General features: G+C 45.6%; 1 protein-coding gene across 1 annotated transcript in view; it reads left to right on the forward strand.

Moving 5' to 3' along the window:
* The first annotated feature begins 748 nt into the window (after positions 1–748).
* CREB3L2 (cAMP responsive element binding protein 3 like 2) overlaps positions 749–16683 on the forward strand; it is a 105018-nt gene continuing 89083 nt past the window's right edge. Inside the window, exon 1 of the mRNA XM_032401486.1 lies at positions 749–1285. Coding sequence (XP_032257377.1) covers positions 1184–1285 — 102 coding nt within the window. The 5' untranslated portion in view covers positions 749–1183. The remainder of the gene's footprint in view (positions 1286–16683) is intronic.

A 16683-nucleotide genomic window follows, 5' to 3' on the forward strand; every position in this document is an offset into this window, starting at 1 on the left:
TCAAGGTCTTAACTCGCAGCTCTTTAGGACGTGGAAAAGCCAGCCATTGGCTTTTATCAACTGTCTGTAGAGTGAACTGAAAGAAAAAAAAAAAAAGTGATAAAAAAAAAAACATGGCAGGAGAGGAGCATAGCCGAACTAAGGCGAAAAATGTGAGGAACAAACTGACAATTTGCTAGAACTGTGCTAATACAAATTCACACACAATGGGGAATATTTATATTTGTGAATATGTAACTCATTTTTTAAAAAATCTCGAAACTCAAATGAGCTAATCTACATTAAGAAAATATTTAAGACCATATATAAATATATAATATTTAATACAGTATATAAATCCGCCCACAAAGCGGCTCCCCTCCCTTCCAGAAGCTCGCGCTAACTTTTGCGGATTCTAAGCGAAGGTACCGAGTTCACCCTCCCTTCTTTATGAAATGTATTCTTGTCGCTATTTGATTGGCTGTTCCTCCCAGGCGCCCTTTTATCATTGGTCATGCTTCCAGTCCATCACTCCCAGACTCAAGCACTCCATTGGTCCGCTGCCTCAGAGAGCGGTGGCTGGTTGCGCTCTGGCAGAAGGAGTTCCCCGGTGACGTCAAAGGCGCTCCCCGCCCACATTCCAAAACCTGGGCTGAGACTTCCCGCTGCCCAGCCTTTCCGGGCGGGACGGGGCGGAAAGCCAGACTTCTGATTGGATAGGGCGGGCGAGGTGAGTATCCGATTGGTCACTGCCCTAGAGGGAGGTGGAGTTATAGCTGGGTCCTGGAGCAGAACTGAGGAGCCCTGGGGAGTCACAAAGTTTGTGTCTGGAGCGGTAGTGGAAAGTGGGCTTACTGCGAAGGGATTTTCTTGGGATGAGAGCTGATCTCCTGCCTTCATTTTGGATGCGCGCCCTGCTTTAACGCCCCCCCGCCCCCAGCCTTCAGCCAGATCCCTGGACAGCCTGTCTCTCCCGGCAGTTCTCAGACTTCCGAGGACACCGGACGGGAGTTGGCAGTTCTCCTTCGGGCAGAGCAGAGAACGTTTTTCCTTTCTAAGTGCATAAGCTTCACGCACACGCGCACACACGCACACACGCACACACGCGCACACACCCCGCGGAGCCGGACCTTAACCTCCGAGGCGGCTCTGCCCGCTCCCCTCCTGCCCTCAGCATCCTCGGCCCAGCGTCCCTCGGACCAGCATGGAGGTGCTGGAGAGCGGGGAGCAGAGCGTCCTGCAGTGGGACCGCAAGCTGAGCGAGCTGTCAGAGCCCGGGGAAACCGAGGCTCTTATGTACCACACGGTGAGGACTCGGCGGGGCGGGAAAGGGGCGGCTTGCAAGGGGGGAGTATTGTCATTAAAGGAACCGCTAGGGACAGGGACCTGGGAAGGAAGTATTTGGGAAGAGGCAGGCATGCCCGGAGTGAGGATCTAGGGAGAGGTGTGGTTTTTCGATCCGAACAGATAAATGTGGGCCACTGGCCCTTTTGAAGTTTCAGTAACAGTAGTGACAGTTTGTATTTCTTTGGCAATTTATACTCTTTTCCCGAATCGTTTTCACACCTGCAATATCATTTGCTCTTGCTGTCAGTACTAAAGCAGAAGGGGGAGATGGTGGGGAATAAGGGGAGATGGTGGGGAAAAATATGCCACTGTTGAGTTTGCTACTGATTTTGTGGGAAGGTTTTAAAAAACTAAACAAAGTGGCATTTTCTTTCCTTCGTTGTCATATTCTCTCTCTCTTTTGTTTATATTTCAGGAAGTACACGTGTGTGTGCGTGCGCGCGCGCGCGTGCGTGTGTGTGTGTGTGTGTGTTTTGGAAAAGCCCCTTTGATATTAGGAGAGAGACTACGTTATTTGGTTTCTTTAACTGTACAGCCAAGAAATCTGCTTCCTCTCTCTTCAGAGGAAAGATCAGCAGAGTATGGAAAATCTGAGGCAGTTCCATATTTCAGAAAAGCTTTGGAGAAGGTGGGACGGCTCACCAGTTCTTTGTTCAGTCTTATGCCTCGGGGACCTCGTTGGGGATTGAACTGTAACAGGAATACTGCACATTTCTTTTAAAAGTTTCAATTTCAAATTTTGGGTATTAAATTTGCAAAATGAAATTCTGTTTCCAACAGCCAGCAATGTTAATATGATTTTATGTGAGATCTGTTTTTTTGTTTCTTATAAATGCAGGAGTTTGTAATGAGAGAGAGAGTGTGTGTGAGAGAGAGAGAACACTAATGAGAAAACGAGAAGCTTGCCTGTTTGCCTTTCATGATTTTTTTAAGGGGGTCAGTGCCAGGATATTTGAAACTTTTGCAAAATGGCCTGCAGGCTCCACCTCCTTGGCCTTTGCCTCTGGTTGACGTTATTTTGGGAAAAGGGATGAGGGCCTCCCTGTGATTCCCACCAAGGCACTTGTGATGGCTGAGAATGGCTTGTTGAAAAAATGCAGAGTGCCCGGCGGAGAGGGAGTGGTAGTTCATGCTGGGGCAAAAGCCAGATGTGTAGTGCGATCTGAGTTTTGCTTACTGAGGCTTTCCCTGAGGAGACCACGTGGGCTGCATTTGGACTGAGGGCCCAGATGTGCTTCCTGTTGTCAGTACAGAACTTAGAGCACATTGGTCCTCAAATATCTTCTGGTAATTGGGTGTTCCAGGTGTTTCTACTGACATGGGCTGCATTTTAACCATTTGTGTGTATGGGTGGGGGGCAGTTCTTCTCTTTTGTTCTTAAACATACTGTGAAAATGTCTCACCCAGCCGCTGTAATGCCACAGCTTTGGGGTTGTCTTTCAGCTGGTGGCATGAATTATGCACAGGCATACACATTCCCTTTCTTGCATTTGTGACTTGCATTTGTGAGATCATGGACTAGGATTTGAGATGCTACCTGTGACTATGACATTAAGTGCAGACAGAACAGTTTGGGCTGGCTCTAATGAAGATCTTTTTTTTTTTTTTTTTAAAGATTTATTTATTTATTTGAGAGAGCGAGAATGAGAGAGAGTACATGAGAGTGGGGAGGGTCAGAGGGAGAAGCAGGCTCCTCGCTGAGCAGGGAGCCTGATGTGGGACTCGATCCCGGGACTCCAGGATCATGACCTGAGCCGAAGGCAGTTGCTTAACCAACTGAGCCACCCAGGCGCCCTCTAATGAAGATCTTTACGCACAGTTTCAGGGGTAGAGACCTTACATTCCTTTTGGTATTAAGGGCTCAGTTTTTCTGTTATTGTGATGAAGCAGTGATGCGTGATTATTTTTCTTCTAACTTTATTTTTTTTTAACGACTTTTATGTCTACCACTTAGGGATGTGTCTCTCCTCTGGGAAGCTCACTCATATAAAATGCCACTCATCATTGCTACAAGTAGTTGCCAACACACTGTGTATATGAATTAGTGTTGAAAGAGGTATTGGATTTAGTAGCACAGACGACTGGATTATATTCCTTCTAAACTAAGGGGAGTTTGACAGAGATTTGAAAATAGATAACTTTCCCATCTGTTTCTTGAACTCTGTTGGGTGTCCAGTTGCAGAGCTGGTTATTATTGCTATTCGTCCAAAATGTGGAATAGCCTGACCTCCAGGTCTAAATAGGGATTTAGTTACCACATGCATGATTGCTAATGCCCTGTTTTAGCAAAACCTGTCACCTGCCTGATTTTAAAAACATAGAAGTTTCAGATTGCCTGAGGCTGGGATTGTACCATCTCTGGTGACCTCTGTGAACCATCAGGAGCAATGTTTTTCTCATTTGGTTAGTTGTGAAGAAGACTTCTTGGTTCAGAAGGACAAAGGCTTAGAGGGGACAGGATAGAAGTCTACAAAATAATGAAGTACGTGGATAGAATGAATATGCACTTGCTCATTAGGTCCTGACTTATGAGACCTTTGGGCTTCCTCTTGAAGCTTAAAAAATAGTTTCTATACAGATGACAATATATTATTTTAAATCAGTGAGTAGTACTTTTATGAACGCTGTTGTTTCTGGAGTATGTACAGGCTAAAAGTGGGTTTAGAAAAGGTGGTGGATCTAAAAATGCGGAGTATGTCTCTTTTCTGGTTTGAAATCATTGTGAGAAACCTTGTTCCTTACCCCAAACCTGCCTGGATGTTGGGCATTTCTAAGACATACCTTGTGTTCCTCTAAGATTTTGTGCAAATTACATTTCTGGGAATTCATTGTGGGATTTTGTAATTTAAAGAGCAAAACAGGCTATGCATTTTATCTACTTATATATACACAGTTCATATTCAGAAGGATGCTCAAGAAATGGATAATTGTTTCTGGCAAGGGAACCTGGGGATTGGAGGTCAAGAGAGGGAGCAGGGGTGAGGGAGTTATTTATATACTATCCCTTTTGTACTGTTCTAATTTTTACCTCCTGAATGTATTTAGAAAATGTAAAATTAAAGCTTCAAGGCACCATGTAACACTGGACTAGAAGTAATTTTAGCCTGAGTCTCTCTAGGGGAAGGGGGGATCTGGTGCTCCATTAAAGCTCAACACTTCCCAAGTCAGTTGAGGCCTTGGGTGAAGAGAGGAGGAAGCAGGAGTGCTTGGTGGAAAGGGGCTCTAAGGATGGAGGATTAACTGTGAGTTTGGGTCTGATAAACTTTATGATCGTGGTAACTTTCTTATATCTCAGTTTAACGATCTGGAAAATAGGGATTTTTTTTTCAATTTTTGCAATGATTTATTTTTTTAAAGATTTTATTTATTTGACAGAGAGAGAGATAGCGAGAGAGGGAACACAAGCAGGGGGAGTGGGAGAGGGAGAAGCAGGCTCCCCACTGAGCAGGGAGCCCAATGTGGGGCTCGATCCCAGGATCCCGGGATCACGACCTGAGCCGAAGGCAGACGCTTAACGACTGAGCCATTCAGGCGCCCCACGATGATTTTATTCTTTGTAAAAAAAAACTCTACAGTAGGAACTGCGAAGTCTTCACAAAGATAATGACAGACGTTCTGCTTGTTTTCAATGCTATTCATATGAATCCAATACTCTGTAAGGTTATTTAGTGCTTATGCACTAAAATTTTATATCTAGTTGGTGCTTAAAGTGAAATGACCAATTCCAGACAGTGGAAGGTAGAGAGTTAAGGGGATGTTCAACCTGCCTAGTATCCGGATGCAAAGGTCATCTGGCTTCCACATCTATCCCTGATGCTGGGGTGAAGTTGGCTAATTTCACAGGCTGGTGAGATTCCTGGCTTCCTCCTTCCTCCTGGCTGGCCCAGCGACTCGTGTGTCTCCAATGGGATACTGAAGCCTTTGGGTCGATATTCCACCTTGGAGACAGCTCCTGTTGTTGGCCCTGGCCAGGTTCTGAGGGGGAACCTGGGCCCCTCCTGGCTTGAGAAGATCATTACTTGTCACCTGATCTCTACAAACTGAAGGATGAGTAATGAGTTCTAGTAGGAGAATTGCAAAGCAAATACACTTTGTCTTCAAGGCCCTCACTTCACCTTTCTTGACCTTTGTTTTCATGTTTTCCTCCCTTCTTGGGCCCCAAGTACTCACTGTAATAGTATTCCCTTTCTAATTCCCCATCCTAAATTTTGCTCTCACGAAAGATTTGGTGAGCTTACACTGAATATTTAAATGTTAGTAAGGCTAAACCTATGACCCCTAAATGGGCATTTATATTTAACAGTAATTACTTCAGCTCAAAAGGGTGAATCTCTAAATGGAGAACTTAAGGCAATACCTATTGGTTGTAGGGGAGTGGAGGGAGTGCTCACTATTCTTCTATTCCATATATGTGGCCCTTATTCATAAGGCAGCCAGGTACCTGTGTTGCTAATTTATCTGTGATCTAAAGGATTTTCAATGGCTTGGTGAAATTTCTTTGACCTATTATATTTTTCTCTCTGAAATTGTTCTCATGGTGATAACACAGGTTGGGGGAAGGTAGACTCAGGCACAGCTCTGAAAGATGAGAGGGCAGTACTGAGTTTTGTACTTGCCCTCTTTCTTGAAAGACCCCCAAATAATAATGTTCTATGGAAGCAGGGTGGTCTGATGTGAAGTTGCTCTTGCAAGAAATGAAGCATTGCCTCTAGATTAATAATTGAATTAAATTATAATGTTTGCAGCTGTAAGTGAAACTGATTCAGACTTTTTATACAATAAGTGAACTATTATGTCATGTCGTAAGAGGCCTAGAAGTATAGCTCCTTGTTTGACTGATTCGGCAACTCCTCTATCTATCTATCTATCTATCTATCTATCTATCTATCTATCATCTATCTATTTATTTTTTTAAACGTTTTATTTACTGGGGTGCCTGGGTGGCTCAGTCAGTTAAGGTCTACCTTCAGCTCAGGTCATGATCCCAGGGTCCTGGGATCAAGCCCCGCATGGGGCTCCCTGCTTAGCGGGGAGCCTGCTTCTCCCTCTCCTTCTGCCACTCCCCCTGCTTGTGCTCTCTCTCTCTGTCAAATAAATAAATAAAATCTTTTAAAAATTTACTTTTGACAGAGAAAGAGAGAGAGAGAGAGAGAAAGCAAGCAGGGGGAGTAGGAGAGGGAGAAGCAGGCTCTCCACAGAGCAGGCCCTGACTGAGCCACCCAGGTACCCTCAGCAGCTCCTCTAAATGCCATCCATCTATGTGCAGGTTTCATCTTTGGGTTGGATGCAACCGGAAGACAGCTCATTCCCTGATGAGTTTCGGGTGTTGGATTCAAAATGACAATATCCAGAGGGAAGGGGGGCGCCTGGGTGGCTTGGTTGTTAAGCGTCTGCCTTCGGCTCAGGTCATGATCCCAGGGTCCTGCATCGAGCCCCACATCGGGCTCCCTGCTCAGCGGGAAGCCTGCTTCTCCCTCTCCCACTCCCTCTGCTTGTGTTCCCTCTCTCTCTGTCTCTGCTGTCTCTCTGTCTCTGCTGTCTCTCTCTCTGTCAAATAAATAAATAAAATCTTTAAAAACAAATATCCAGAAGAAAAAGAGAGGTTGAATCTTCCTGTGTCCCTTTTTAGGATGGAAGAAACTTTTTTCAGAAGCCCACCAGCTCATTTCTCTTTGAGCTTCCTCCGCAAGGATTGGGTCAGTTGACCATTTTAAAACCAACGGCTGGAAAGAGATTTACATGATTGGCTCAGATTAATCATTTGGGGATTGAGGAGCTATTGGTGGCTCAATCAGCATGATTGTAATGATCATCAGAAAAATAGTCCAAGTTGGCAGTCCTTTCTGTAGTGTGTTTGTTTGACCAATGGCTGTTTTCCTCACAGAGATGGGCTAGCAAATGGAAAATGTTTTAAAATCCACAATAATTAGCCTTGGAAGCAAAAGATCAACCCAAGTCCTGTGCCACTTGCAAAACTCTAAGAGTGTTACTTAGCTGTGCTAATAGCGCCCAGTGAAGGAAGACTCTAGAGACAGAACTGGCCTCTGAAATGCACACAAAGGCTATCAGGGAGGGTGTGCTGCGTGTCCCAACCCACTGACTAGGAAATGTAGAATTAACTATATTATCTGACCTGTCTGTATCAGGGTCAGATATTGGGGCCGGAGGTAACTCACTAAGCCTGTAATCGTGCTTATCATGCAAGAAAAGAATGGCTTGTTTCGTTCGAGGTCCACACAATCTCAGATCAGCAGGTGGAAAGCTGAATGTCAGTTTTCAAAGAAGCTGTTTTCTTCAGTTGCCTATGGCCATTCACATATGGATAAGCCCGTGTGTGCCTGCTGGCATCTTGAGCTGCCTGCCTCAGCCTGGCATGGCTCTGACCTGTTTGCTGTCTTGGGGCAAATGGCCTTAGGCCTTGGTGGGGCATTTAGTAGGGTTTTGAGCCCACAGCTGTCAGATGTCTGAATTGTCCAAGTGAGTAATTTTATGGAAGAGGGGAGTGTTCATGTTCCCTGTCGGTGCAGAGTCAGGATTGAAAGAAAATGATGAGACCCACGATCTTTGGGTCAACTTTGAACCTGTTCCTCTCCCTTCCTGCTCATCATATGCTCTCCGTCTCTTTCAACTGAAGTTCTAAGTGACCTCGATTTTCCCTGTAATCGAATCCTATAGGTCATCTGTGAGGCACATAGGACGCATTAGCCTGTTTTATCTACCGATTTTATCCACCGAGAATCTGGGGCCTAGATCAGTACAGCATTTGCTCAGCTGAAGCACAAGCTCCTTGAGGACAGGGGACATGACTTTGGCTTTCTGTATTCCCATGATGCTTAGCCAAGTGCAGGATGCTCAGAGATACAAAATAATTGCTTGATGCCTAATTAAGTGGAGTGAGGCAGTCTTGGAGAATGGATAAGCTTGCTGGCCTCGACCTCTTTTGTTAATATATTTTTTAAACTCTGAATTCTTGTAAATGCTTCTGGAAATCTGAAAATTTAGTGTGAAAGCGACCAGTGTAATTCAGTGTCAATATCTTTTCTTGTTTAGTTTATAGAGAACAAGGTGGGAGTGTGGGTGAATTTCGAACAATCGAACCCCGGTCTCCACCAGTGTGGAGTGGAGGGCAGCATGGTGGAAAGGGTGGGCTTTGGAGCCAGGCAGATTCGGCGTCAAGGACCACTGGTTCTCTAGTGACCTTGGGCAAGTTACCTTACATGTCACTGCTTGGCCCATAATAGACACGCTTTTCCACCGTCTCCCCTGAGTTAACTGTCTTTTCTCTGGGGAAAAGATGCACCAACTTCGGGAGTCTGACATCACTCAGGAAGCACAGGGGCCTGTTATTAGTCTCTCTCACACATCCTCATTTCCTGCCCTCCCCAGCTTCTACCTTCGGCTGTAAACACAGGTCTCTGCCTTGAACACATGTTTGCCAGATGCTGTTGCCCCCTCTTGCTCATTTTTTTTTTCTCTCTTGTTTACTGCCAGGTTTTCTCAAACAAGTAGTCAATACCTACTGCCTGCATTTCCTTCCTTTCCACGTACTTCTGCACCCTGTCAGTTCTGGTTCCCACTGTTGCTAGAAGGTCCTCCAACTTCTCTCTAACTGCTGCATCCAGTCTTTTCTCTGTCCTCACCTGCTAGGCCTCATGGAAGTAAGTCGGCAGCATTGAATACAAGGTCATCTCATACTCGTTCTTGCTTTGGCTTCCATGACGGTCTGGTGGGCTCAGCTTTTCCTTCTTCACTGGCTTCCTTGCCACCTATTAAATGTGAGCGTTGGGTACTTGGCCTTGTGTCCTTTCTATACGTTCCCCCGGGCTCCTGTGTCACCTTCAATACAGCTGGTTCTCAGATCTTTGTATCTATTATTTGTCTCTTGACGGAAAGTGGGAGCTCTTTGGTATGACCGAAGCTTCTTTTGGGCCTTCATTCGCTCTGGAAAAGCTCTGACTGGATAATCCTTGAGTCTTCATGATGCATCACTCTAAAAGGAGTAAGGGAAACTTTGAACCCCCTTTATCACTGCACCTCATTTATCTCAGGGAATGTTTACTGACTCAGCTCTCCTACAGTACAGACCCACGAGCGGCTCACAGGTCATTACTGGGACACTTTTGAGTCAGTGTCACCCATCAGATGCAAGCTGTGTTTTGGCTGGGCTTGTGCTTATTCTTTGGGTTTGGGAAACACTTTGTGGTGTTCCGGGGTGGTGTGTCTAAATTTTTCTAGGACTGCGTGGAAGGTCAATGCAAAAATCAGACATAACTTCTTAGAATCATGCGCCGTATATTCTTCCGTTGTGTACAGCTGCTGTCAGGCTCAGTTGCAATTGCCTCACGTTGAACTGCCTGCCTCTGAATTGCTCTATTCTGGAGTAATTTATTTACCTAAACTGTGCTGACATTACTGAAGAGCTTTGAAGTTTTTTAAAGAATGGAGATGGGTTACTCTGAGCCACCCACATTCCTCTGCCTGCCTCTTGTTCGAAGTTTCAATGGCGGCTCTTGGAAGAGTTTTTCTTTAGAGCGTAAGTCATTTTGTTGTGTGAACTCGTTGTGTTGCAAGTTACTTGACATTCTGGGTCTCCCTTTATCTGGCTGTAAAATACTGCATTTGTATCACATGGCCCCAGAATTTCTTTTAACCCCATAGTTCTGTTCTGGGTATCATGCTCCTACCTTTGAAAGGCTCTCAGCTTTAAAAAATGATTTAAAATACCAAAAAGAAGATTTAGTTGATTGCTTATATCATTGAGGCAACTCAGTTGGCCCATGTGTTGCGCTCTGTAGCCTCTCTTTCCTGACTTAAGACCTTGCTTCAGTAAAACCCAGACAAAATAAAGAATGGAAAAACAGAGAGGCACAGAGGTAGGAAACATTTTTTTAACATCAGAAAAAAAAAAAAAAATCCACTTCAGACTTCTTGGCAAATAAGAGGAGTCTGGGGAAAAAAAATCCACAAACAGTTTCCTAGTTGTCTGAGTGGAAAATCCTGGTTTTTAACATTTCATATCTTGGAAATGTCTGAATAGTTTTTGTTTAAAGGGAAATTCCTTTTGGCTGAGAAAGAGCCTGCAGGATTCAAACTGATAGGGTGATGTTTTTAGAAAACTTGGAGGAAATAAGGATTTATGATGAAGGTGCTTTCTCACTGGCCAATTGTGTTAAACAGAAATTCAAATCCAAGGTTACCAATCATAGCATTGTAAAGGTTGAAATGTTAACTCCTTCCTTCCCATGGCTTCCTGTCCATGCATCCTGGGGAAACATCTCTCATAGCTGGTCCTTCCTCCAATTTGAGGAACTTAATGAACTGCTTTTCTAAACCTGTGCATGTTCTAGGCAGGAGGATATACATTCTTGACCTTGTAGCTCTCCTAGTTGAGTGGGAAGGAAGCTATATAAACAAGTCATTAAATACCTGGTGTACATTTTGCATTAGAGCTGTATTCAAAGTATTCCTGGAGTACAGAGGATGGAATCACAATTCCAAAGGAGATGAAGAGTTTGGGAACACATCACAGAGCAGGTGATATTTACAGCAGGTCCTGACGTATAAATAGGAGTTCTCTAGGCAGTGGGAATAGCAAGTAGAGAGTTGGAATGTGTACAATGTCATGATTGATTCTAGAAATCCCAAATAGTTTTATGTACTTTGAGAGTACTCTGTGGGGGTGTTGGGAGATATAAGATCCTAAAAGGTCTGCATGCCTTTTAACCATTTGGATGTTCTTTTGTGGGCAGTGGAGTGGGAGGCTGTTAGGGCTTTTAAGAAGAGAGGGACAGGAACAAAAATGTGTTTTAGAAAGGAAACCCTAGTGGTTATGAAGGACGGCTTGGAGGGTAAAATTAATGGTGGCAAGATGATCTGTGGCTGGCTTTTTCATCCATGAGGTTGAACAAGACACTGTGAGGGCCTTGAACCTGCCAGAGAGGAGCACATGAATCAAGCAGGGGCTAAGAGCTAGACTGGGAGACTTGGTGATCTTGGGGGATGGGAGGGGGCATGGGAGACCTCCCGTTTTCTGAAGTGGCAGACTGAGTTGGCCATGCTTCAAGTGACCTGAAAGGGGAAATTGAGAGGAGGAATGAGTTTGGTGGGGAAAATAATGAGTTCATTTTCACCCATAGTGAGTCTGATGTGTTCATGGAACATCCAGGAGCTCTACTTCAAAGGCATTTGAGAACTTGGGTTTGGAGTTTGGAGAAAGGTCTGGTCTGGAGGTGTAGACTGGGGATGCTGCAAGTCTAGTGGGGATCAGTGAAGCCCATAGCCTGCAGAAGCTGGTCCAGGGAGGATAGGTGAGAGTGAAGAGTGAGGGGAAGGCCAAGGATGGAGCCCTGGGGGCCCTAGAAGTGTTGGCCGGGGACCAGGAATCTGCAGATGGGACTCAGAAAGAACCGACAGGAAAATGTGCAGAAAATCCAGGAAAATCCCATCACAGGATCCAAGAGAAGAGAGCATTGCTAGAGAGTGGTTAATATAAATAAAGGCTGAGTGTGCACTTCACCTGGCTTCAAGGACTACATGCATGTCGGCTCAGGAGAGTACCCATGTCTCGGGGTTACAGTGGCCTCCCCATGGTCTGAGCCCGTGGCACACTCCGCAGCCTTGTGCTTCGGGAGCCGAGGCCTGGCTTCCAGGCAGGAGGCGAAGGCAGACGGACAGGAACTAGGAGTAAAGAGGCATGGTGGGTAATCCAGACAATACTGCCTCTTTCTTTCCTTTGTTTTTGTACAAACCTGAAAGCAATCCTTAATATTGGCCTTGGAGACTGTCACGGTGCCCATGCCCTTTTCTGAGGGTACTTCCTTCATTCTCCTCTCCAGGCTGAGTCCATCTGTCCCTGGATGTCCTTCTGGTTGGCGACCAGGAGTTTGTGCATGTGTCCCTTTACGCACGTGCCACTTCTGGCTTTGGGGCATGCAAAAGAATGGCCTCTGGACTCTGACACCTGTATGAGTGTTGGGGTTTGCCAAATGCCTGTGAGGTTTGAGCCTTCCTTTCTCTATTTCTTCTGACTCTCCCCACGAAGAAACTATTGGGTAGACCCGCTGATGGCCAAATACGGGTTTGATCACAGATACATCAACAATATGCAATAGGAAAAAAAAAATAAGCTAATTGCCTCCATTTTTGTATGATATAATAATAGGGGCAGGTGAGGACCAATGGTTTTGTTATAAGAATAGGAGCCTGAGGGTTTTCCAGTGGAAGGAACATTCAAATAAATGATGCAGCTTCAAAGAAAATGTGCAGCTCCACGCAGTGCCTGGGTGTTGGGACCTACAAAGGGGACTCTGGCGGGACATCCTGCAGCCCTCCCCTGCCCCCTAGGTGTCCCCTGCATGCTGGGGCCGGCTCCAACCTTTGTTCTCTACTGTGCTGCCAGCTCCCTCAGCCCCGAGGAACAGGCATGGGAGGGGGCGCTCTGCAGCCAGGACTGAGGGCCGGCACCGTAGGGCCAAAGGAAGAGGGGGTGGGGAGGAAGGAGAATTCCACTTCCCCTGCTGCCCAGGGAGGAAGCTGGCGGTCCTTCTCAGCCACCTGTGAGGAGACACCAAGTTTGGGAACCACCCCCGAAGTTCAGCTGCAGTGTAGGTTGAGTGGTCTTTTGGCTGACCGGGAAATGGATGATTTTTTTCATCCCATGATTTCAGGAACAAAATGTCTTGTGCGCTGGAAGCACCTATGTGTACAAACCTAAAAAAAAAAAAAAAAAGATTTAATTTTTTAGAATAGCTTTAGGTTCACAGCAAAATGGACTAGAATGTACAGTGAATTCCTATACACCCCCTGCCCTCCCCGCAGCACGCACAACCTACCCCACTGTCAACATCCCGCTGCTATGAACTTTGGAATATGGATTCATAGGCCAGGGTTACCTGTGGCAGCTTTTGGTTTTAACTTTTTTTTTTTTAATATGTTGGCTATTGGAATTTAAATAAAAATAAATAAATAAGATTAGTCACAGACAAGGTTCCTTTTGTAGTCCAACAAGAGGCCAAATTGGCCCACAAGGGCCTTAAATGTGTGTGTATATGTGTGTATAGGCAGTTTTTTTGTTTTGTTTTAATAAAAACTACTCCAAACAATTTAGGAGCAGACCTATGGATTTCAGTAGAATACAATTAAAAGGTTAAAATGTGGTATTTCTCCCACCCCCAATTTTCCGTTTGCAAATGGTGTAGGCACTGGATGCCGTCCTTTGGAAAGGAGGGTGGGATTGACTGGGGGGAAATACCGTATTTTTTTGTAACCAGAGTGCCCAAAGCCCACCTTTGTAGCTGTGACTTTTAACTTCCTAGCCTGAGATGGTATTCATTTATGAGGCCCGGCCAGGAGTTGTTTTTCCGGTTCTGCTCTGGATTTGCAAGTTTTCCTTCCAGGGCTCTTGGCAGTCGTGACCCACATTTGGGAGCCGCCCGGAAGGCCTGGCTCTCCGGCTGAGGATGACCGAGCCCAGGTGGACACAAACCTGCTCCCCGCCCTGGCCTCCAGGGCATTGCGCTTTAACTGAAGGTGCCCACCAACCCCAGCAGTCTTGAACGTGGGCATTTTCGTGTGTGATGAGAACGAGAAGCAGAAAAATAGCAGCCAGGAAACCATTTGGTGTTTCAGCTGTGTTTACATATTCGGAACATGAGGTGGGTCGAAAACCAGTGTTTCCTTCTGATTTAAATACACAATTATAGGAGGAAACTGAAATTAAGCCTGGCCCAGCTGAGAGGTGGGATGGTTGAGTAACTGAGCATGATGAATGTTCTGTTCAGCTTTCTTATTCCCACCCTTCCTCACTCTGGTGTGGGATCCTGAAGGCCCTGATGTCTGCTGATGGCTCAACCACTGGGGGCAGGGGGTCAGTAGAAAAGGCAGGGATTTGGAGTCAGCACGCACTTCATAGCCCTTATCACCAGCAAGCCATTATTTATTCAGTGCTTCCAAGCCTTGTTGGCCTGGCACTCACGGACAATGATGTTATCTGGGGGGTGCACCGAAGCAGTGGGTGAGGCTGCTCACAGCCCAGGGGCTCTGTCAGCTCCATCCTCTGCTTGGGGCACTCCTTATAGGCACACTGGTTGGGAAGCTACCAGAACAGTGCTGAGCACAGCACAGGTGTTCAATAAAATATTTGCTGCTTGAGTTGAATCCATGGCTCTGGGCTTAGTCTGGAGCTAGCATTCCCTACTTCGGACACCCTTCTGAGGCTAGTTCACAAGGCCATGAGCAAGGATGAGTGACATGATATGAATAATGTGTCTTTCTCTGTGTCTGGTGTGTGGCCACTGCGTAGGAGATACTAGTTCTCTGTTCTCCATTTTTTTTCTTTTTTACTTCAGTAATTTCAGGGATGTGGAGGAAGAAAACCCTTGCTGAGTTCTAAACGTCAGGGAAAAAGAACAGAATAAAGCCTCTAATGTGACCTCATTATATGTATGTGTGTATGTATTTACTTTCTCCAGTTTTATTGAGATATAATTGACATCTAACGTTGTATTGTATAAGTTTAAGGCGTGCAACATAATGATGTGATCTGTGTATATATTCAAAACGACCACCACAGTAAGTTTAATTAACATCTGTCACCTCACATAGTTACAAATTCTTTTTCTTGTGATGAGAGCTTTTAAGATCTACTCTCTTAGCCACTTTCAAATATATCATACAATGCTGTTGACTATAGTCGTCATCTTGTACATCACACCGCCAGAGCCTATTTGTCTTATCGCTGGAAGTTTGTGCCTTCGACCCCCTTCACCCTAATATGGCCTGATTGTGACTAGACATTTGGGGGGGGGGTGGATAGAAAACCTTAACTTTTTTTTAGTTCCTATCTGAATCTTTTTAGGCTGAAGGCCTGGTATTGATTTGCATGACTAAATTCACACTTGGATTTTTCAGGCACCTGCTTCTGCAGAACTGAAATTGTTTGGAGGTTTTGGGGGGTGGGTTGGAGGCAGGTGTTAACATTTCTCAAGTTGCAAGAGGGAAGGCAAGGGGGTCTGGCCCATTCCCTGTCCCTGCCATGCCCTGAAGCAACTATTTATGAGAGGATATTAAGATCATTTGCAGTGTTTTTCTAACATGAATAACGTTTCTGGGGCTAACTGTGAGATGCTGAGGAATCCATTAGCATGAGAGTGGGAAGGGGGAGCCCTGTGGGGCCCAGCTGTGGCACCAGGGAGAAACCTGAAGGGCTCTCTGTCCCCTTCGCGGGCAGAGCAATTTAAATGCTGTTGATAAGTCACAGCAGCTGGCATATAAGCCACAGGCTCTCTTTCTGACCCATGGCCTGACTGCATAGGGCCTCTGACCTTCCAGAGTAGTTGATGTAGGGACAATTGAGTGAGAGAACCTGCCCTGAGCCTGCGGTTCTTGGGAAGCAGGTTCTAAGTCGGTCTTCTCTGCCTGCCTTTTATCTGGACTAGCCAGCATCTTATCTGATAGAAGTTCCAGAGATTCCGGCATGTGAATGGACCCCCTCCCATAAGGTCTTGTTATTATTTTGGCAATGGGAGAAAATCCTCGGCTGGAGAGGCTAACAAATTTGGATGAGTTACCCGATGGTTCTTCTCTGTGGAGCTGCATTACTGCAAAGCACCTCGTCCACTGAGGGGCTCGTTAGCCCTTTGCTGGTTTTTCATGAGATGCAGACGACTATCATGACAAGTTTGTTCTTTGTTATTTGCCAACCAAAAGAAAAATATCCTGGTAGGTAGCTTTAGTTTTCTTCCTTGCCCTTTTGAGAAACTATTACCTGTGCCAAATTTGCTTCTCAAAAAAACCCCAAAAAACAAAAAAACAAAAAAAGAACAAGAACCAAAGTCTCAGGATTGGAACTGTATATGTCCCTTAGCTTCAAAATATACTGTTAAACATTAGTTTAGTTTTATGAACTTAGCTTTATGAACCAAGAAGTCCTGAGCTCGGCTTTCCAGGACCAGTGTAGTGGCTGAACAGTGCCAGTGGGTCCCAGGATTGTCTCACGTTTTCATTCTGCCATCTTTAGCAGGTAGACCTTTGTCCTCCTGGGCATTGCCTCATGACTGCAAGATGACTGCATCACCTCCAGCATTACATCAGCTTCCCTGGCAGGAAGAAAATGGGAGGGCAAAGGAGAAGGGGGTAGTACCTGTATTAGAAAAGCTAAGGCTTGCTCTGCGGTCCCAGCAGGGTTTCGCTGGCTATCCCTCACTGTCACAGAGCATCCAGGAAGCTGAGTGGTTTAGCCAGACACCTTGCTACTCTGAACAAGATGGGCATGCCTGGTGGTGAGGAGGGAGGACAGGATGGATATTAAGTGGCCAAGCTGTAGTCTGCCTCACTACGAAATAACACTTTTCCAAACTT

Source organism: Phoca vitulina, unplaced genomic scaffold (genome assembly GCF_004348235.1).
Source record: "Phoca vitulina isolate PV1807 unplaced genomic scaffold, GSC_HSeal_1.0 scaffold4, whole genome shotgun sequence".
NCBI lineage: Eukaryota > Metazoa > Chordata > Mammalia > Carnivora > Phocidae > Phoca > Phoca vitulina.